Raw genomic sequence first — 24,265 nt, 5'->3', positions numbered from 1 at the left:
AGTAGACACCTTGCTTGTTTGCAATGACCATATGTCAGACAATGAATGTCTCCTGCAGGTAATGACAAGCATTACAAGAATCACCATCAGTACTGTTTCCTGTACTCATATTTTTGATAGCTGTCAAATTTAATTTCAGTGACTATGCATCACACAACACTTTGGGTTTTTGTTTTTTACTGGTAAAAGAAAATATTTCATTACGTCCCATTCTGTCAGCTATCATACACCGATTGCCGTTTTACATTTTAAGTGCCTTTCAGTCCAGAAACGTGTATAATTTTTTTGTCCATATGGCACATCAGTCTGAGACAGCAGCTTTCAGATGTTTAGTTTTTTTTTTTTTTTTTTTTTTTTTTTGGGGGGGGGGGCAGTACTCCATCCTGCTCACAGCATCTGGCTGCTAACAGTCTCTTTTGTCCTGTTTAGCAAAAACAAAACTCCTGCTGTGTCTGCGTTTGGTGACAGATGGCTCACTTTGAGAACCGTTGAGGAGTGCTTACAAAAGACAAAGTTTTTAACACATCATTCTGCCTGATTTTGATCACTACATATTTTAATGAGAGTGCATTTAAACAGAAAATATGTTGTTGCTGACATTTTTGCAAATGTCTGAGAACGAAACATCGGCCAATCTGACACACTTTTTTTTCTATAAGACCACCTGGATATACAAGAAAATACTTTTTGTGTGAATTGTATAAAAAACATTTAAAAAATATGTTTCACATAAATGCTACAAAAACAGCTTTAAATATAAGGATTTTTAGTAACAGTGAAAAGCACATTGTTTAGGTTTTGTTTGCAGCTGTTCTGGTCATCCTAAAGAGATCACTCTAACGAAAGCTCATTATGTCCTTGTCTATTACATAATGATAATGCAGTTGTGTGTATTATGAAGCTCAAGTAGTATCCAGTCTGCCTGCTGATAATGTTGTACATAAACTCTGTCTTTAGGTGGCAGCAGTGGAGCGCAGGCCAACACACAAAGTCTCTGAGCTGGGAATCAATGGTACACATCTGTTATGACATAACACATGCATGAGTGCACAGTTTTACACATGCATGACAGCAAACAAAAACCCATCCTTTTAATGCAGACATGCTGTGCAGGAACACAAACAAACAAACGCTGAATTAATCTGTCTGACACACAGAGATCTCCTCCGATGAAGAGGAAAACAGCATGCAGTCATTTACTCAAGATTTGATTCATTACAATTCAGTCTCTTTCAAGACAATGATTATTTTCACACCCAAGTCATCCCATCAATAAAGCATTGCTCACTGAACAGAGAGCAGCTCACTCATCTTTCTAATGGGATCGTGTCACTGTCTTCTGCAATTTTCCAAACACACTTAATTTACACTCGATTTTGGAATCATGCGTTTATGAATTATCCACTCCTTTTACCAGTGCCAGTGATTGGTTTCCTCAGTCTTTGTGCACGCACCTGTCAGGCTTTTACCGGTGAAGCAGAAAATCTCTTTTTTCCACTCTGAAGGTAATTTGAACCTCTGCCACCATGTGGTCGCAAGAGCATACTATTTCTGTCAGACAACAGTAAAAACAGATGGAAAGAATTGCCATTTATTTGGCATGAGAAAAGCACATTTCAGTTATGAGGTGTGGTATTAATTTAGGTTCTTCAGGAAGTGTTTGAACATTATTAGGACACATATAGAGTCAACTTCATTCCCACATTCCCCAAGTGATGCATTTCTGTAATTCTGCAAAAAGGACGTTGAAAACTGCTTTGCTGAAATCCCCAGAGCTACTGTTGTTTCTGCATTCTCCCTCAGGAAATCAAGAAAATGCAAGTTGAGCTGATGTCCTTTATTTTGTTGTTTTCAGTCCTCAGTTAATCTTTAAACTCGACCACATTAACTTGAAATAAGTCGCAAAAATTTCACATCTGTACAGTTGTTTGACTTCCCTCCATACTATATGTAAGAAAAGCCCTTTGTGATTATAGACAGTGAAGAGTAATGGTGGTAGTTGGAAGCTTTGTCAAAAACATCATCTTTTAGCTGTTTGTCCTTTTCGCTTTTCGTCCATCTAATTTTGAGCTGAATTGTAAGAGGGAGGCAAAGAGGGGGGAAAAGGTGGGAGATAGCTGCTGTTCCATTTCTCTACCCCTCAGTAAATTGGCTCTTTATTAAATTTAGGTCCCATCTATCAATACAAAGAATGGTATCGAAATTACTTTGTTGGCCACAAATCGTTGGCAATGGATTGAGCCTCTGCTGAAACAAGGCCATCATTTATCTGGTTCACATTTCCTCCCGAGGTGAAAGCAGGCGGGATACAATAAGGCTTTCATTTGTTCCCTCAGTGATAGATGTAACCTCCCTGAACCTCTGATTACCAGATTATTACACGTAAAATAAAATATCTATTAAACATTTAGACCTGTTGGAACCCTCTGGATTCCCTTTATTTATTTTTTTATCAGATAGGGGTGTCAGGGGAGCTTGAGGCATGGGAGTCTCCTAACAGCCAGAAGATTTAGGAAGCTACAAAGTACCCTTAACTATGCAAAGTGTGCAGTGTGTCCCGGGAGGGTATAACATAAAAGAAAGTTAATTACCATGGATATTCAGTACTTTAAAGATGTAATAAAACACACACACACACACACACACACACACACACACACACACACACACTTAAATAGAAGTCTTCAGCCTCTAAAAAAATGCACACACTGAGGTGAAAGGTGATTTAATACCAATGGTGAAGCTAAAGGCAGTGAAATGATAATAGACTGGCAGGGCATTGTGGTTTGGTTCCCCTCAGTTATACAGAGTGAGTTTGAATTATCAGACCAGCAGGTATGGGCCTAATATCCTTTTGTGCTGGCAGCGTATTGCCGAGTGAAGATTGTGGATGGAAATAATCAGGCTTTTTAAAGGTCAGGAGAAGTTAAGCACACCCAAAGTAGACCATGACACATTGGAGCTGATAAGAAATAACTGTCTGTGTAAGGAAGAATGAAGAGAGTTCACCTTGTCTCATTCAAGCTATCGTGATCACTGAACTGTCAGTCAAATATGACGGCACATGTGAAGCTAACCCAACCCCAAATGGAAAATTCTTTGCTCTGGCGAAGTTCGGCCACTTTGAAGTAAGATGAGTAATGCAATGAACTTCTGATAGAATAATGAAACTTGATATAATTGTGACATCCACCTGTAACAAAGTATGATGTCAAAATGTCACTTCAAAATCAGCAAAAAAACCCAAGATATTATCAGGTTTAAGCTCTCCATGCTAATGTATTAGCACACTTTTGCCTCGTCACATTATACTCTATATTAATCAATGTAATCGTTCATTTGGAGGTAATATTCTGTAAGGGAAAAAGTATTTTTTACCACTTTTGTCCAGGTGCAAAAAGTTTACTATAGCGAGTTGTGGTGTAGCAAACAGATTTGTTCAACTTTGTTCGTTGGTTATGAGTTCTCAGCCCAGACAGATAGAAACAAAACAAAAAAGGAGGCTGGAAAACAAACAAATCTGTGCTGCAATGCTAAAACACTTGTACATAGAAGTGGTACTCTGATCATTTAACAGGACCACTTTTGGTTTTGGTACCAAAAAACAATACAGACTAAAGGCGAACAGTGAGCTTTAGAAGTGATAAAAGAAAACAGTTGGAAAGAGCCAGGCTTGCTGTATCCAGCTGTTTTCAATTTTTTGACCAAGTTATGCTTAGTGTCTGATGTTAGCTCCATATTTAAAGGAGGAAACGTGAGAGTTTTTGATCTATAGATGTTGCCTTTGAGCACCAACATGAAACCAAAACCAACTGCTGTTTGGCGACACCTCCCCTATCCTGAAGCCTGCGCTCTCCTCCGGCAACGCACCTCCAACCCCTCTCCACTCGCGCTTGCACAAATGAGTTATCAGTCAGAACGCACCATAATGAGGCACCATTAGGCTGACTAAAAGCAACAACATTTCTCCTTTGCTCGAGCAAATGTAGTTTCACATTGCACATAAACTGACATGAATGACCGTGATCTGAACACATGTGACATCCAAATAAGCACTGAGCATGTTATTCCTAAATAAGTACATTGGCATATGCAGTACAAATTTAATTTTTTGCCTCATAAACTTATTTTTTTCAATGACAAATGTGAATATAAAGCTTTTGGACTCACACGATTTACAGAGGAGCCATGTTAAACAAATCTGACCAAACAAACAATCGCTGCCACCAAACTGTAGCTGTCACCAAGCGACACATTGTCTCATTTCAGTTGCAGATGAAGTTAAGTTTTTATGTCTTGTTTGGGCTGTACTGATTGCTTTCAGAAGAGTTTTGGCAGCAAAATAAAGACAAACCACTGGGGACCCTTAACTTGGCACACTCCAGGCCATTGGAAGGTCACCCTTTGCCTTCCCTCTGGGCATCAGTCTTGAAAACAGAGTGACGGCCCCAGAGAGGCTGATAAGTAAATACAGTTTTAATGGGCTGTGGAGGGCTGGTGGTAATCTGTGCAGGCTGGGAGTGGGCAGGGCACAGAGGGCGATGGGGCATTCGGCAGCAGGGTTTTTATTAATGCTATCATAGATCAGATAGGCCAGGGGAGGAGAATGAAAGGTGGTGATGAATTTGGGCCCCCTGTCTGCCATCTGACCAGAGGACAAGCCACCGAGGCTGGCTGAGGTCATGGATGAAGGGTACCGCCAAAAAAGAAGACACAAGGGACGATTCATTATGTATAATATCGAGGATATAGGAACGTATATACCCCGGGGAATTACTGAAGGTCATAGGGTGACAATGGGAAACTTCAGAAACAACGCCTCGAGTGTGTTTCCACTCACCCATTTGATATTCTTAACATCTGAATAGCCAGCAAAAACATGCACAAATAGAACCAGAATTGTAAGTATCCTTGACATTGAATGTGTTTTACAATCCTGTTAAATAAGGGTGATAGGAGTCAGAAACTGCATTTTGTTGTATCGTCATGTTCCTGACATTTTAGTCTCCTGTGTATTTGCACTGAATGAAAGCCTCAAGATCTTTTCGAAGACATCAAAGACTCGAGACCTTTCTCCAGACTTCAAAGTCTCAAGACATGTCCTTGCAGAGTCTGAACATCACCTCCGACAAGACACAGTGGCTTGAATCTTTCCCTCCAAGCCATCTCTTTAATATTGCCTTGAGTCTCTCTTGCTGTTTTAAAACTCCCATTTCCAAATCAACTGTGTCTTATCTTTTTTTTTTTGGAGGAAGGTTGATGGTTTGTGAGTTTATACAGCAGTCTGAGTCTGAGTAATTTAAGCTGGAAAATGGACTTACCATATGCAGAGCTGAGAGGAGTCAGTCTACTTTCTGTAATGACTTGCAGCAACAGGAGATGTAACCGAAGCCATTCCGGCTCTGCTGCTGCTCACTCTGATTTCCAGCAGTTGAATGGACCTCAGTGTAGCGTGGGCTTCAAGGGATTTGACTGCCTGTCAGGCTACTTTTGGACGACTACCAACCTTTGTGTGAGTGATGTTTCAGCCCATGATTAAAGCCAGGGAAGTGGATGCTCGAAACCAATATTTTCGTCCCCATACCTCTAATGCTTTTTGCAGCTGTACAAGAGCAAGTTTGCTTCCAAGATCGAATTGCACACATCTAGATGGAAGCAAATGTACAATACAGTGAAAAATGGAATGTCAAGTCAGCCAGAAAAACCTTAAAATGATGACATGTTGGGGTTGTAGCCATAATTTAGTGACCCAAGAGATTTTGCTTTGCGAACATCATCACAACAACTTAGTGGAGTGGTGTCCCTCTATTTTATCTGTGTGAATGAAAGAGTGGCTCTAGGCGATTTCCTTTCTGGGTTTGCTTTTCAGACATAAGTGCTGGAACCTCACCGAAGAATGAAAGTAGTTTTTTAGACTAAGCTTGACGCTTATTTAATTTGAGCTTCATTTAGGGCCTGCGATCTGCAAAAAACAAACAAACAAAAAAAAAAAAACATTTCAGACAACTCCCTTACTTCCTTACCTTGCTGTGTTTCATTTGAGACAATCAAAAAAACATTGCCTGTCCTGTCCTGTCCTGTTTTTTTTTAATTTTTATTTTTTTAATCCCAGTAAGTTTTAATTAGATTCAGTGTATCTCAAACAGCATGACTGTCTTTTGCAATCCAACAATACACAACAATCACAGCATGGCATGCATAAAAAACCAAAACCAAAAACAACGAAACAATGCTCATAATTAGAATAGTTAGACTGGTGGCTAACGCGTGTGATATTTTTGTACCGAGTGTTCATGAATCTGTTTCATCTCTAGCCTCACAACACCATCTGCTCTGCACAGGAAACAAATCTGCTGTGTGGCTCACAGTTGAATCAATTATCAGATTACTGTAATAAACGTTATATCGTTGCAATTTCTGTGCTCAGTTGGTTTTGATTTTGATGAGTTCATTTGCAGAAACAATAACATTTTTAAAGTAACACAGTCCCAAGTCCCAACAAATCTATCTAAAAACAAACACACAATGGGATGCAGGCATGTCTCACTGTCTGCATCTCCCTCCCTCTCCCTTTCTTTACCCATCCAGTCATGGCAGATGACCATGAATCCACCATGAGTCTAGTTCGACTTGCAGCCAGTTAAAGGGAGTTTTCCCTTGCTACTGTTGCGACTGTAAATGTGTCGAAGTGCAAACCTGCTCTTTTCTTAAAACGTCCTGCGATAAATTTATGATTTAATGCCTAATGGATTAAATGATTGCAACATGATCATAGTGCCTGTATGAACAAAGATCAGAGCTGAAGGTACATTTTCTATAATGTGGTTGTTGGACAACACCTACAAGATTTTATCTGGATTATCTGTTAAATCAAATCAGAAGTTTACAGGATCATAAATGAATACATGATTTTTTTCCCCCTCTGCAGCCCTAAATATGATCAAGTATTGAAAACAGAATAAATGGATGAAGATTTCCCAGTAGAAGGACTCTGAAAAAGAGAAGTGTCTAACATTCTGCAGTGACTGACTCACTGGACCCAGGATAACGTTTAAAGAGTCACGAAGTCATCAGAGACCTTTTTTTTTTAATCTTCTCTTAAAATTCAGGATTGTTCTGCTCTCTTACACTTACAGTTTTTTTTATTTGATCCCCTTTCTGAATATACAGTACTTTAAGTGCCTTTTGCCTTACAACCTCCACTCCACAACTGAGCGGCAGTTCAGTTCAGCTCCCAGGCCACATGGGGTCACTAGTGCCTGCCGAGTGACGCAATCAAGCGATCAATTGAACACGTCCGAGAACAACTTTAAAAGTCGTTTTTTTTCCACAGAGGGCAACTGTGTCAGAGTGAAAGTGTAGGACTTTAAAACAAAGAAGCTAAGATATAAGTTTGGAAAAAACGCGCCCCGAGAGACCTGTAAACGCACAGCTCTTAGGGAAAGGTGACTTTAGGTTAAATGAGATTGTAATTGGTTTAAATAGTGTTTGATTTTATGTCTTTGTTTATTCTTTATCTCTGCTTGTGAGGGCTGATGTGTAAGCAGAGAGCCAACCGCCTCCCGACGTGCGCCACAGTCACTTATTGTCACTGCTGTATCTGCTCGGCTCCTCTCGACGCGCATTGGACGGCTGACAATGCGTAAGCTCCGCTGGAAATGAAGCCTCCAGCCAGTGTACATAAACCTCGAAAGATGGAGACTTGAAACTGGACTTTCGCGGAATATGTGAGCCACTTGATGCCAAAGTGAAATCAGAGCTGGCAGTTTCACTGGGAGCTGTGCGCGCACTGCTGTGGCTGCTGCCTGCAGCTGGAGTTACGCTCAGGACTTCACGAGACGTTGAGGTTTCCTGGGTGTGGATTTATGCTGACCCACGTTGCAGTTTTAACTTCTATACTTTTATTTATTTCCCATACATGATTCTGGGCTAGAAAGGCTTCAATACGTCCAGAAGTGTCAGACTCTCCTCACTGCAGAGCGGCCAACTTCGGGAGCCTCGGGGATGTGGAGGATACTGAACATTCAAACTGACCGACTAAGGATCAGGGATTGAAAACGATTTCAGTTTGACTCTTTCTGTGCAGCAAATAGTTTTTTGAGCTCATTTCGCATCATTGTCAACATTGAGGACGATAGACATTTCACTTCAGGCTCAAACATTTTAGCAGGCGTCTACACATTTGCCTTCCAAAAATGTCTCAAATAGTGACGTAAAGCTGCGCTAAAGTTTATGATCTTTAGTTCTTGAATTTTACTGACTAAACCCAACAGACAGCACTTTATGGACCAGGCAGTCTGAGCTGTTTTCCAAACGCGCTTGGATTTTTGTTTTTGTAGCATTTGGAAATGCTGAGGTTTTACTCCAATTTTTTTTCATCCTGTTTTGATTAGTGATGCTGCGAGAAGGATCTCGTCCTAATTAAGCCAATTTGTCTTCTTTTTGGGGGTGGATTCTCGCTTTCCCAGCTGTCCCAAGAAACATGTTGCATATCATAGCGCTTCAGTCGGTGCTGTTACTTTTTGGAGGTAAGCATTGGGCTATATAATTCCTTTTCTGTTTTCTGGTAACCAGATTCAACAGGGGGGACATGTTTATTCTTGCAATTCATATGCAGTCATTTACATCAAATAGAAACTGATGCTGCTAAAGCATTCATGCATGGAGAGTTTAAGCGAGGGTTTGTGTCAAATCAGAGACTCATGGGGATCCAAGGCATTAACATCCAATGAGTCTGCTGTTTGTATAAATTATTTGAACTTATGTGCCATTCTGTATATTTTTTTGCACGGAACATCATTAATTTTTTCAAAACTATAGAACAAAATACGGATGCATTTGTAGTTTTTTTTTTATTTTTTTATTCTGCACTATAAAGAAGCCACTGCAGCAAGTGTCCCAAGCTCTGCACCTGTACAACAAACCCTCAGCAGCTCTTGCCTTAAATAACATTTATCTCATGAATATTTCAATGTGACAGGGATTCTCTTGTGTAGCAGAAGCCTAGGGGCTTTATTACCTTTTGGCTTGTCAGGTTATTGCATCAAAATTCATCACACAGCCGATAATATTTTCACGGAAAAAGTTACAGAGACCTTCAGTGTTGAGACACTTGAAGCTCAAATCACAATGTGACAAAAACTGTTTGTTTCAAACATTTTCCCCGCTCTTTGTCCAAAGTTTTTTGAAAAAAGAACAATAGGTTGATTTCACTTTCACTGTGCACATGGTGTTGCTTCAGTCAATTCATGCAACAACAAGGGAGCAGCATTTACTTTTACTGCCCTGCAGCCAGATTGTACAGCTTGAAGAGTAGTTGTGGCCTCACTAATGAAGCCCTTCTGTCACGAGGGAAATAAGAATGACCTAAAATGACCTTTGGAAAATGTTTCTTGTCAATTATTGTCAACATCTTCTGCTGATACTACCTGGCTTTAAAGGCTTTCTTTCTTATAAAACTAACAACTTTATGTTTTTTATAAAGGTCAGTGTATCTAAAAAATAGACAATAAATTCGATGAAAAACAAAGTTGTTTTTACTTGCACATGGAACTACTCATGTATTTAGTCAATAATTTGTTGTTTCAAATACAAAGAGCATGTACACTGATCCCTTTCAGACGTAAAGGTCATGCATTTTGGAAAAATCAGCACTTAACACTTTGAAACTGCATCTTAAGCTCCTTCTGTGCACGTCCACTCGGACGATGTGTCTTCCTCAGAGCTCAGGCGATGACTCTGTTTTGACAGAGACTCTATTATGAGTGCTGACTCACCGGCTTCAAGTGCATCATAATGATGTTTGCCATACGCCAAGGCCTTCTCAGTATCCATACGCAGTATGATAGTAATTGAGCATTGTGTGTCATAAAGCTGCAGGACCACAGTGGCTCCCTGTGAATAGTGATGAAAATTGATAACACGCTCCAGGAAATGAGGGGATCAAATCGGTGGCAGAAAAAACCCTGCGCAGCATAATGAAGCATAATTAGGGAGGAAACGTTCTGGTGTTCTGCTGTGATTTTGACAATACTCTTTGTTTTGCAGAGAATAAATCAAACCAGGGCAGAGAGTTACAGCACATAAAAGTTTCCTAAAATGTGTTGGAAAAAAATGTCATTAAGTTTAAGGGAAGATAAGAGAGACTTGTCTTTCTTTTTAAAATGTAAAAAGTCTGTCCTCTTTAATAATTGTAGCCTCTAGGCGCGTTTCCAATAAGACACCTCACTTGGAATCCTGAAGAATATCCTATCTTCCCTCCCTTTGTCTTATCCTTGAGCTTAACAAGATCCGAAAGGGGATCAAGCAAGGATAGCCTTCAGTCTACATCTTTGAGTACTAAGCACACAGCCCATGCTGTCTCTTGTCTCTGCTGTGCGTCTGTCCTCATGCTAATACATCCCCTTTAAGGGATTCAGCGTGTCCTACAGGATTTTTTTGTGTGTGTGTGTTGAACTCTAACATTTTGTTAACCCCGCAGGGATTCTTCATCTGCTTCTCAGCGGAGAGTTTTAATCTATAATTGTCTTCAAAAAAAGATCCACGGCTGTGGTCCTACGCCCCTGTGCTGTGGCATACATCCAGATCCTCTTCTTTTTGCCCCTCACAGTCCTTTAAGCCCTGTGATTCGTGCAAGCAAGGACCAAGAAATTAGAAAGTGGGGCTGACGTTACAAACTGGAGTGACATTGCACCCCAAAGAGGACGGTGAAGCCTACTTGAAAACTTGAATATGGTTCAAACCATAGGACCAAAAAGCGGGTTATACTGTATGTGTGAGACAAACGCCACTGTGATATTGTTGAACATGTCTTCTCTTTAGGTCAGGTCTTTTTAGAATTAAAGACAATCACATGTCAACCCTTCTTACACATGAACTCCGAAACATTTCATGACAGCCGGCCACTGACAGTTTTTAGAGTAGTCCTTGGCTTTGACACATGATGGACTCTCTGGGTGGGAGATTTTCGCTGTTGGACTGGAGGACTGTCCTGTGGATTTCTTTTTAGAGGCTTTCAGAAAAGTCTGGATAAAGTTGGGGTGAAAAATGTTGGTGTGTGTTAACGTTTGAAGCCCTCCCGGAAAATTAAGTGAAAAATGTCCTAAGGTTAGTGCATGTGTGAAATTCAGGATTCAGATGGAGGTTTTCCATCTTGACTTTATTCCCCATCTTAGTGTTGTACTGTGCTGGAGGAATATCAGGAAATCTCAATGAGTAAAAGTTGACAGCTCATCAGTACTACTCGTCACATGTTAGGCACGTGGTCGTTGACGTTTGAATGAATCTCCGTTTGAAGTGATTTTGCTCTGGATAAACACCTGTGTTGTAATTTATGTTAGTTTGTTGGCGCTAACTCGGTTGTGGTGTTTATTAAAGGCTGAGAGAACATGAAAGGAGCAGAAGAAATCCCTGGCTTGGTGGTATTTTTGTCCAGGCTATCTTACAGCTGTGCCTGAGTACACTGTGCTGGGCTTCTGAGATCAGTGACAGAGGACACTGATAAAAAGAGGCAGAATTTTTTTTTTTTCCTCCTCTCAAATTCAATTTGGCTTAGGTGTATTCTGCAGCTCCTCGTTTTACAAGATGAGAGGTGAAAAGAGAACTGCAGTAACAGCTTGCCGTTAGTACTGCTGTATAATTACCAACCATTATAAATGTTTAAAGCCACAAGTTTGTATGTGCGCCTTTCTCTCTTTAATGACCATTTTATGAAGCGCACTGAGTAGGTGGACTCCCTTGTACTGCTCCTTCATGCTCATTATATTCAAAGTGTGTGTGGGAGGCTTACATCGTAGCTTTCCAATCATTGAATTGAAAGAGGGCTTTTGCCCCCATAAATTCATATATCATCAGCGTAATGTCGTATAAAATTTAACAAAGCACATCTGCCCCCTGTTAATTGGCTTTTTTATAATTGCTGTTATCTCACATTCAATTTAATCAGGTTTAATTATTAGGAAAGGTGAATGGAGGAAATCTGTGTAAAAGCTTTAAAGGGAGGGGTTGTGTGTGTGTGTGTGTGTGTGTGTGTGTGTGTGTGTGTGTGTGTGTGTGTCTGAGAAGGGGGGAGGGGGGCTCGGAATAATTGACAAACTTGCTGAGGCAGTGTTTGTGTGTTCTCTCATCAGTGCATAGTAGTTGTCTGAGCAGCAGACCTCCTCCTCATAAATCTATCTTGGAGTTCACAGCCAGACTGTGAGCTTCAGTCACGCTGCGTCTGTGCGATGTGGTGCAACAGAGTGAAAACACCAGAGTTGAGCAGCAGGCGTCACACTGCACACTGTTTCAAAGTCTGACTTTAATGTAAAGAAATGAATTCATTGTTATTCATGAACTCAGGCTGCACTGCAATTTCAATTTAGAATTGCTAGGTATTACATTTAGAACTTTTAATATAAAAAAATATATATATATATATATCCTGGGTGTTATGATTGAGTGAATATTGTGTGAGACTTTGTTGAGGCAGTAGAATGTGTGAAAAGACGGACAACAGAACAGCTTTCCAAAAGTCAAGCTTAAATATTTGGGGACCAGTCATTTGTCTGGTTGCAGTACAGGTCATAAGCTCCGCCTCCACTATGTTCTTACCAAAATGAAAAATGGGGTATTTTGGCTTCTATTTTGTACAATGAGGGAAAGTTGTCACACGTGGTTCATTTTTATACTGCATAACATCAACACGCTGAAATTCTCACAATTACAGTGCTAATATTTAGACAGCTCTGATAACTGTCTTCTTCTTTTAAATGTTAGCATACAAGCACCGACTATCTTACCATAACACAAAGTTTTGTAGGCATTAAGCTTTAAATCAAAGAGTCTGAATGGCTTCATGATGTTGCTCGTTTGTATCACATAATATCACAAGACTGCAAAGATTTTATCTGTGTCCAGGATGTTCCCAACGTAATGTCAATTCATCCATTAACTGTCGATATGTTTCATTTAAAAGCTCACATTTCAACCTCATTGTTTTGCTAGAGAAAAGAACAGGAGATGATGAATGTTCGAATAATTTATCCCTTGGGGGAAATGAACATCTATTTAAAAAGCCATTGTCAGCCTTCCAACAGTTTTTCAGACAATTGAATCAAATCCAAAAATGTCAACCCCATTGTTTGACTAGCAGAAATGTTAGGGGATCCCCAGCAGCAGGATTTTTGTTCTGGGGACTATGTACTCCTTTTTAAGATGTTTTTTTCCAATCTATCAATGGAGGTTATTTTTTTATTTTTAAAGAATGAACACTTCTGAACCAGTGGTGTTGGGGCTGTATAAAAATGTAGAGAAAGTCGCACTGGTAGCGTAGTTGTTACTAGATTGCATTTCATTTTCACCAGTTGTTTCAAAACAGACAAAAAAATACTCTCCATTTAATATCTCTATCAGCCCAGCCTAATAAGTTAAGGCTGGAGCCCCTGTTTCTTGGAAATGTATGAGCAGAGTAAAGAGACTCTTCTTTTCTCTGAATGCTGATGTGTGTCTAATATGTTGTAAATTTGACTCCTGCTCCTCTAACAAAAAGCCACAGCAGTAGCTGTCTGGTTGACATGACTACATCCATGTGTTAACATTAGCACAGGCACATGGAGGAGTATAATGTAGGCCAAATAATAACCTTTTGCCGAAGAAGAACTGGCTCCAAAATGCTGCTCACGCTGTGATGCATTTGATTGTGAATTGCTTTAGTTCTTAAACATAATGCTTGGATGTTTTCTTGTGTTTACTTTTGGGCTTAAATTCAATTTCTACAACATCTAATACAATTTCAGCCCGCTTTACTTCAACAGATGTAAACTGAACCCTTCGTCTAACAAGCGCTTCCATCAACCCCTAAGATGTCCTTATGATATCGAGACAAAACGCTTCATATTCCACAGATGACAAGCCATAAAAAGTCATCTAATTGTTTTTACTGTAAATGTTTGTGTAGCATATAACAGCGTGACATTTTTACTCTACATTAAAGATGAGAGAGTAAATACTGTAGATCTACACTGTTTAGTGTAGTGTTAAAGATAATGAATAGAGGGCTTTAAAAAAAAACATCAGATAGAGAAATGGATGTTTTATTACTTTAATATAAGAGCCATTAGTGTGGGAGATTCATATGAAAAGAAAACCGCTACAACAGCATCCACACAATTAGATATTTATGTGATTATATTGTGCATTAAGTCTTAAACAAAATGGATAATACCACGTTTGTATGTATTTCCCCTTAACTGTGGGTCTAATGTGCAGCACAAAAGAAACATTATAATTATTATACAGCCTACCAAAAGCTTTTTGTATGACGAGTATATATTTTTCTTCTGTTACAGTTTGATATGCCGCTCCTTCCTTCCTCCCTGTCAGCAGTGATGAATCCATAACTCAGAATGGTTATGCATTTTTGATTTGAGTAATCACAGGCAGGTGGCTGGACAAAAGGCTGTCACTACATCTGAGACGGGGCGGTGCTCAATTGTGTGCAGAGCTGCCGCTGTCTATCAGAGGCATCAGAGCTTAATGCATTAGAGGTAATGATCTGACAGGTACATATTGTCAAGGCCCATTGACTTCTTTGTGCTGTGACTGATTGATTGTTGAGATTATGTTAAAAATGGAAGAGATGCACGACTTCCACAGGATAGTGCTTTGCCCATGCAGAAGAATGCTGAGCAGCAGTCTTTAAACTAGCATTGAATTTTAATTTGGAAATATATTAGTTTGATCCCTCCAGCAGTCCGTTCAGTTTGTGAATAATCACTTTTATCTGCTGTGGCTGGAACGAGACTGAAGGGTTTCTTGTGCGCTCTCATGTGTGACAGCAAACCGATGTCAAGCTGCATGAAGAATGGATTGTGTTGGAAAGGTGCCTCTGACACAGCACTTTTATAATCCAAAACAAACAGCATAACCCTAAAGTAAAACCTTTCTGGATATCAAAGAAATCTCTTTTTGAAATCAGCATATACCATCAGTGAAGCAGCTCTGGGCTTTTCTTTACTGTGACATCACAGATTAATATTGTAGCTCTGCATTTGATCACTTTGAGGATTTTTCTCTTTCAAATGAAATCACATGCTTAAATGTGCTTCATTAATATTGATTATATTTCTCTCATCATTCTTTTGACAATAAAAGTTCCAATAATTCGTTTATACAGAGCATCAAAGCACTATCTGTTTTGCCATCTGCCTTTAAAAAAAACACACACAAAAAACACGATATATATATATATATATATATATATATATAGTATATATATATATATATATATATATACTATATATATATATATATATAGTATATATATATATATGTATATATAGTATATATATATACATATATATATATATATATATATAATTATTAAATGAGCAACTAAAATTTGTGTTTTCTTTAGATAATCCTTATTAAACAACAAAGTCGCTTATGGTTGGTTGAATACTTCCTGGTTTGTATGTATTCGTTCAACAATAAAATATATGTCAAGTACAAAAAATTTAAATGTCAATGTATATTTCGTCCATGAATGCATGGGGAAACTTATCAACTACAGTGAAATATCCTGCTCACTCTTGCCATAATTCTTTAACCCAGAGTAATATTTGATTGGTCACATTAGGGCAGCGAAACAAGCTGCAAACAAAACATTATTATATAATTACAGAATGACGTTCGACTTGCTTGGAAAATGTTTGTTTCACATCCAGCTGACACATAACAACAATGACGTCAACTGAAGTTGTTTTACAGGCTGCCAGTTTTGTCTCCACAAACTCCTGCAGAATGATATCTGGCCTAGTACAGTTCAGTATAAAACTTGGACGTTGTCTCAGTGACGTCACACACTGGTTTCTTTAGAAGCTTTTTGAAGCTAAATGATGGTTGTCGTCGTCATATTTGAAATGCTGTCTATCTGACTTTAGAAAATCTAGTGACACACAAGAGGTGGGGTTGAGGCCAGGCTAATCATCCACACCCCTATGATTTGTATGTAAAACTCTTAAAGTTAAATAAACCCAAAAGGACTATCATATGGTTGTGATTATTGAAGAAGATCACCCCTGTACAGTTTTAACCAATAGAGAAATGGTCTATTGATATTAAAAATGTTTGTTGAACCAGTCTGTAAACATGTTAGCTTTTGGTATAAAAAATGCCGTTCAATACGGGGCCTCATCGGTATTCTTGATTTTCTGAGCCAGCCTAAAGTCCACGCTCGAGTAACTGCGGTATTCTTGCAGGCTGAAATTTTCAACACTCCAGGTTTTCAACAAATGTGACGTTAAAGGACCATGTTTAACTCTGACACCTCACATTTAAGATGGGTAAGGCAATCCAAATTCAAAACATTGGAGAGACTCCCCCCGCTTCCTTCTCCCTGGAGTCGATGAGCACGCAGGTTGACATACAGTATTGTGGACAGTGAAGCAGCAGTATTAAACCAGCTCTGCATTGGCCTTGAAACCTCTGCTCTTTGACCTCTCTTTAGTTTTTTTCAAAAGCGTCTCCAATATTTGTAAGACATTTCTGGTCGTGGAGCCTTTCGGAAAATGCCCTGGCTTTTTAGGTCGGGTAAGGAGGCAAAACAGCCATGTGGGAGTGCCTTAAATCTGCCTTCATAGTATGGCAAAGATAAAGATACATTTTATTGATCCCAGCTCAAAAAACAGGTGTATACTAAACAGCAAAAAGTATAAAAAAAACAACAACTTACAAACTTAAAAAAATTACATTTATTAAATAATAAAGCAAGAAAAATACAATAGAGATCAAATAATACTGGGCACATACTAGATACACTTCCACTTGTAGAAAGATAGAGGACAGTTTTTATTACAAAAACACAGTGTGTGGAATTACTATTGTGATGAAACATTAGAGTCAGGTTGTGGTTATGTTGAAAGTTTGACTGCAGACAGTATAAACAACCTGCGGCAGTGCTCTGTCCTGCATGGTGGGTGTCTGGGGGTGCGAGGGGTTGTCCATGATGGATGTCAGCTTCGCTATAGCATCCTGCTGTCAGCCACCTCCTCTACAGAGACCAAAGGACAGTCCAGGACAGAGCTGACTCCTGACCATTCTGTTCAGTTTCTACACTGCATCGACACTGTTCTCTGAGCTCCCTCCTCCCACTGCATAGAAAAGTGTAGATGCCAGCAAAAGTGGGATCAAACCCTGGATGTTCACAGTCTGGGGTGACTTCCTGCTGAATTCTATCACCTTCTTCTTTGTCTTGCTGCCGTTGAGCTGCCTGTGTTTCTGTTCGTTCTCTTTGGATAGACATCCCACTATGGCTTTGTCATCAGCGAACTTCTGCAGGTGGCGGGTCCCAGAGTTGTAACTGAAGTCCAGGGTACAGGGTGAAGAGAAAGGAGGAGATCACTGCCCCATGTAGGGCCTCTGAACTGCAGACTCACAGTTCTTAAGTATTACATACTTCTGTCTGTTGGACAGGTAGTCTGTTGTCCACGCAGCCAGGTGACAGTCTTCTCTCGCTCTTTCTAGCTTTCCAGACCATTCAGGACTGGAAACGAAACATAAAGTCCCTAATGTCTGATGATAGTAAGGTCATTTTATTTTCATAAGATATCTTAGTGGACCTTAAACTATGAAGCTCTCTTCAAGCTCCACCGTTTATTCAGGTTAATCAATCAATCAATTTAGTCAGATTGATTTGTCCAGCCCTAATGCATAACAAATGTTATCCCGAGACACTTTACGAAAAGAACAGGTCGAGACCGTACGACTTATTGTTTTTATTTACAAAGACCCGACATGCATCCACCATGAGCACTTGGACGCATCTAGCAGAGTAACTTTGGCAAAGAAACTCTCCCATTAAACAGGCAGAACAAAATCGAGGAATATAAAACCTTACCTTACTGTCTGTACTGTATAATAATGGGATTATTTATCATGTTTACGCTCGCATATATATTGATTTCGTCGCGGTCTACCCCTGAAGCACTAACATCAATGTTCAGTTTTGCTTCATGTTAGCTAACCAAAATGCAATGTTTACAGTATGCCAGAGGTTTTACTGTCTGCAACACTAATGTTTGCCTCAGACAACTTGCTGTATCGTTTGTTATTCTTTTTTAGAGTCCTGGCAAATTAATCAGCCCATCATTGACCTTATTCTAAAAAGACCACTAGGCACTCAAACTCAACCAAACCCCTCCTGAGCATGAGTTTCTCTGAGCTGCTTTCATTTTGAGCCTCAATGTTCGACAGAAACGCCTCTACAGAATAATCATTTGTTTATTCACTATAAACTCAGTTAAATGTAAATGGCCTGAAGTACACTGTTACCAGTGGCCGGATGGTACTTGGTGTAATTGAAATTCCATTGTTGTGTGCATCTCCAATCAGTCCTGACACAATCACTGCTTCCTAATCAGTGTGAAAGTAATGGCCACCTTAGAGTACAATCAGTGTACAAGTTAGTCTGTCAGAAGTGGCTCTAACTTAATGAACACCCTCGAGTGAAGTCTCTGAGTCGGCGAGACTTTTTTTTTTTTTTTACAACTTCCTCACACACAATTCACTTTCAGGATCTAAAAAGCATTCTTCTGATCGTGCTCATTAATTTGGAAATATACATGCAGTTAATTGACATGTGTTCAGCTGTCATGTTGCTCTTGTTGTCCAGCAGCCTTCATTCCTTTTTTTGTCTGGCATCCTGGAGTGTACATGCTGCTTTGTCTCTCTCATGCAAGGGGACAGTGAGCGAATGCCGAGGGAGGATTAGATTTGTCTAGTCACAATATAGACAGTGTGGCAGGAGTGAGTCATTGGCCCTGTGGTGCTCAGTGGTGTCGCTTGGGCCTGGGGGGCATCGCTGGCAGGCAGCTAACGCTGCGAAGGCTAGTTCTGAACCGCAATCATCTGCTGCAGACCCCGCTCTTAACCCAGAGGTTTGAAATTTCACAGACAATAGATGGAGACCCACAAGGCCAGACAGAATGACCCTGATGATAATGAAGGTTTAGCCTGAAAAATATTGCAGCTGTATTCAAAATAGGAATAAAGTGGTGTGAGGATGCTAAAGTCTGTCTTTCCCATATGCTCAGTATTAGAATTTGGATTATACGCCATGCTAGTTGTGTGGGTTTATGAATTAAAGTTAGTCCATCTACCACTATGGCCAGAACTTCTTGATGATAAGTGCAAATTATTTTTGACAGACTGACTTTTGATAGAGAGCCAACAGAATATAACTTTTTCTTACTCTGTATCAATGAAATGTTGACAATATCTGTAAACATTTATGTCGATGTTCAGGAGTGAATGTCACCTCTGTGGGCCCTCAGATCGAAATGTCACAAACGTAAAACAGCAATGATTTTTTTTGTCATCACGTTTTATTTTGAATCATGGAAGATACATGGCAGCCCTTCATAGCCTGTACTAACAGATTGTTTTTTGCCCCTTCAGTCTTGAATTCCCCACTATTTTTGTGGATCCATTCAATTGAGAATATGAATGACATAAATTAAAAACAAATGACTATAAATGAAGTTTTAAAAGAGGCTGAGTCATGAAATGTTGTGTTTCCTTTTGGTCTGAATTTACTTTATTTTCGAAGCAGTGCCATCACCAGGTCAAAATTTGAGTTTTGGTCTAAAAAAAGCCAATCTAGGCTTTTACCTTATTAGAAATACAATCTCAAACCTGCTTTTGCTAAACCTAAGTATCACTGAAACAAGCCACAACATGTTTTAAAAATGCGCAATAACAAAACAAAATAAAAGAATAAGTTGGCATTCAACGAGAAAGCAACTGTTTAACACCACTGGATTTATTTACTGACATAACAGAAGGTGCATGCTGGGATGTTATGGGTTAAAAGTGTAGAAGCATTAAGAAGATGATTTTCCACTATGTCAACCTTCACTAATGTAAAACTAATGCTGTTGTTGTCTTTGCACCCATTTAAATACTTCTTGCATTCTCTTTTGCACTGGCAGAGTAAGACTGGAAAATGTTTTTGAATAATGACACTTGGCGCTTTGTCTGGGAGTCTGAAGGCAGCTTGCATACTTTAAGTACAACATGTTGACAGCAACATTTAGCTTTGATTGAAATCTTTTTGCTCTTAAAATGCTGCAGGTCTGTGGATGATCATTAACAGTCGGCGAGTGGTTTCTCATCCCTGCTGGCAAGTTTTTGGTTTCTATTTCTGCCTTGTTCCATTCTGTTTTTGTGCTTTCTCAGAGAACCTTGAAGATTTTTGTGTAAAGTCTTGTAATTAGATGTTGGGGGAGTATGGCAGCTGCTGAAATTCAGAGTGATGTAATAGTGCTCCATCCTTAATTGCACATGCCATGTGTACTACGTTTAATTTAGCCCAGAAAAGTAAAGGAACTACAAGCTCACTGCCTGTTGAGTCTTTTCAAGTTTCCACGATATATGGCCGTTCTCTGTTGGGTTCTTTCTTTCTAATAGTCTGTCTGGAGCCAACACAAGGGCATATTGCTTTGACAGGGGTTGTGTATTTTTATCACAAAAACAGTGCTGGCCTGTGCTTTTAAAAAAGAGCATGACTGCTTCAACAACATCCATGCCAAAGGACAGGGGTAAGTGAGAAAAAGTGCAACTTGATAAGGGTGAAGCAGCTATAAAACAACTGCAGGTGTTGCTTATCTGGTCTTCTCAGGTTGGTTCATCCAAAGAAACACCCAGGATCCGACCTGCATGTCGACAAGGCTGCTTCTCTCTTAATGAGAAATATGTCAGAAAATATATTGTGAGCTGACCAGTTGATAGAGGTGGGCTGATCTGTGAGACAGCGGCTGCCTGTGAGTGAAGACGGACGAGAACAGAAGAATCGGTCTCTTTTTCTTTGATACGGCACAGTAAACATGAGCTCGTCTCTGAGAGACAAACACGCAAAAATATAAAAATACGTAAAATAAAGTGCAGATTCTCTAATACGAAAGCAAACAAAGTGCATAAAACCTGAAAGCATAGGATATAGAAAAAAAATCTATCAATTATTTGATAAGAGATCTGGAGTCGCACACAATTTCACAGAGGGAGCTGGGAAGTGAACTTGTGATTTATTTTTGGTCTCTCTTCATGTTGCAGGAAATAGAGCTATGGGGCAGCACTGATACAGAGAATACCAGAAACTCCATTAAATCACATTAGGCATAACTTAACCTTTGTAGCCACATTTTTTTCACACTGTGCTTCCCTTGCATGTCTACTTTTATCTGCCTAAACACTGATTGAAATGACTGACTAAAAGCCCTCTGGAAACCTTTTTTAACCTCCTCTGAATACTGCTAATTTGAATCCGGTGGGTTTAAACCGTTTTTAAAAAGTAGAGCTTGATCCATTTTCACTTAATCAAAATGTGGTTTAAGCAGCATGCACCAATGAAAGAAGGTCTTGATATTCAACATAGATATGTGACATTTCTTTGAAAGCTAATTTACCTGAAGTGTGATCTCTATTTTCAGATTCTTCAGTCTGTACTTGAGGGTCTAGATGTTCAGTATTAGAGGTGGTAAAGTAAACGTCTGTTGTATGTTGTTTAGTAATGACCAATGACATAACAACAGATTTTCGTGTTTGCCTGAAAAGCAGTCTGTATGGAGAGCAAAAGCAGGAGGACGATGTTGGCTGTAATGAGATCCCAGCTCCCTTTAATCAGAATCTAATGTATCCCTCTTAACAGATATCTGCATGCAAGTGCAGCTAAGTATCCACTCTTCATGAAAAGATTGAACTTGAGCAACAAATTTGCTTGACACCATGTCTTGAAAGACAATCAGCATTTGGATTCCCTCACTATAAATAACATGTATCGTTCAATAAATCTAAACAGATGCATAACAAAACTAAGTCACCTCCTGTACAGTGTGAGCCCATGAGGACAATAAGTAATCAGAGCAATATCCTTTGTACCAGGCTGTAAACATGTTAATATCTGCTGACAGGCATTTTTGAATGTGGTGTGTACATAACTTCTGGGACCTTTGGAGACAGCCTCAAAAAGACACATGACGAACTTGCACTTCTACATCGGCTTAGCTTTTCTAGACCAGAGGTTGCTGTTTGGTTCTGATGAAGAGCAAATTCACCCCTCCAGATATTTCTGCTACAAACAATGTCCTCTCTTGGTTCATTACCTCCCTGAGTAGCACCTGTTCATCTGTTCCTGGTGAGTCTCAGTTGAACTGTTAATAGTTCATTAAACAGAGGTTTCACTCTGGCTCACTTCAGCAGTATGAGCCTAAAAAAATAAACAGATTTTCTTGTGAATTGCTTGCAGCGTCGACAGCGTAGACCCGACGCCGTTGTTGAGCATTCGTAGTTCTGCATCGAGGGAACGTGTTGCTATGCAATTCACCGCCAAGCCACTAGGGGGCAGTGGCGACGAAAAAGACATTTGCGGAAGTGGTCTGTCCGACAACTAAACCAATCGAGGCGGAAAACAGATTAATTTAACACGCTCGTTAGCCCACTGAAGAACCTGGATGAAGAAATGCATTCTCACTACTGTCGAACGACAGCGGGCCAATCTTCTTTGCCGTATACAGCCTTTTAATATTTCCAATGTGACCAAAAGAGCAACTGCTGGAAATTACGTTCTGAGTGGACCAATCACAGTCCTTGCCGTTTGCGTCGACACGATGCGTAGTCAGGACTTTTTGGAGGTGCGCATAGGCCCACTGCGTAGTGTCCTTGTAGGGGTCCACGTTGACTGCTTAGCTACGGCGTTGACGTGATGCAGAAGTATAAACTAGGCTTTAGTTGGCTATTGCTCTTAGGGGCAATTCATCAAATGAAAGCTGAGGGGTCCTGAGATTGCCTGAAGCTTGACATCTAGTTCTTGACTCCATCTTCAACTACATCCGACTATTTCTTTATTAGCTCACTATGTTTGGAACACCCAGAGAAATTAAATCAAGCCTTCCAGCACAGTAATGTTGTAAATTACTTGCTGCCAGTCACCAGAAAGAGTGAGACAGTTTGTTTAGTTTTTCTCCTCTCAGGTTTTACTGTGTGTAGGCCTGCTGACAGAGGCTGACAAGTCGTCAGAATCCTCCAATGAGCAAGTGACCTGTCAGTCTATGTGATTTCACGCCTGGCTTGTTTATGAGTGAGGCAGTGTGAACCCTAAATGCACTGAGCTGAAATGTGGAATTCTTTAGTCTGCATATTGGAAACCAAAGTACAATACTGATGACAGCCCCCCAAAAATACAAATGTGTGTATCAAGGAAATGTTCTCTGAGGTCGAGCTCATGTTGTTGGATCTAATACTCCTCAAATATGAACAGGTTTTTTTAGTAATACTTTTAATAAGATGAATTCTCCTGTGCAGGCAAGCATACAGAGCTTTGCGAACGCTCTTTAAAAGAAGATGTTTTTATTGCTCATTTCATCGTGCATTACAGCTTTGTCAAAGTTATAACCTCGGCTGTCTTGCATAGGCTGAAAAACTCCACCGAAGCAGTAAGAAGTTGATAAGAGAAAGGTTATAAAGGACGACACTGATGATGTATTTTCTTTGCTCTTCTTCTTTTCTCATTATCTTTAAAGGCTCTGGAAATGTGACTCAAAATCCTAGAAGTGAATATATATCAGAGCCAAGAGTCTCATTAAACACCCACAAAAATCTAACATAATACTTTTATGTTTCCTTTACAACAGTCACAAAACTATTTAAAAACAGCTCAGGCCTAACCCATACCCCCCTGAAAGAAATATTTATTTCATTTGGTCAAAAAATTATGGGAACGTCATGGTACTACAGTTAGCAGTATAAGGTGACCATATTTTCAAACATTTTAAACGGGACACTTCTATCTGACTGGTAAACTGACGCGTATCGATCCACAGATCGTATACTTGCACTGGTCACACAAGGTGGTGGGTGAAGGTTCCTCCTGAGCAGCTTGTTGAAGTTGGTTGTCAGAGTCATTTGCCTCACTGAAAGTTAGTTTACACCTAGGGTACGGAGATGACGCAACAGTTCTGCCTTTTTCCTCCAACTGTGGAAGAAGTGTCCCACCAGCTTCTCACTCAGTCCTATTGCTCTTGAACCTCTGTCAACTTTGAGTGCAATTCATGAAAGAATACCCGACACTGTGCAGCGACTCCTTTAAAAAAAGAAAAAAAAGAAAAAAGAAAGAAGCCCCACAGAAGCGATGTACTTCTCCTCTTCGACATAAAAGTTTCTGCAGTGCCATGCAGGTTCTGATTAGCCTGAGGCCATTATTCAACAAGTTTGACGTGCAAAAATGCTGACTCCA

At 39.8% G+C, this 24,265-nt stretch overlaps 1 protein-coding gene across 1 annotated transcript in view; it reads left to right on the top strand.

Annotated features, from left to right (window-relative positions):
- Window positions 1-7,372: 7,372 nt before the first annotated feature.
- LOC306841594 (transmembrane protein 132C) overlaps window positions 7,373-24,265 on the top strand; it is a 152,748-nt gene continuing 135,855 nt past the window's right edge. Inside the window, exon 1 of the mRNA XM_079371537.1 lies at window positions 7,373-8,528. Coding sequence (XP_079227663.1) covers window positions 8,483-8,528 — 46 coding nt within the window. The 5' untranslated portion in view covers window positions 7,373-8,482. The remainder of the gene's footprint in view (window positions 8,529-24,265) is intronic.

Source organism: Symphodus melops (assembly GCF_947650265.1).
Source record: "Symphodus melops genome assembly, chromosome: 1".
NCBI classification, from domain to species: Eukaryota; Metazoa; Chordata; class Actinopteri; order Labriformes; family Labridae; genus Symphodus; species Symphodus melops.
Note: the sequence above shows the minus strand (reverse complement) of the source record. Positions and strands in the feature narration are given on the sequence as shown.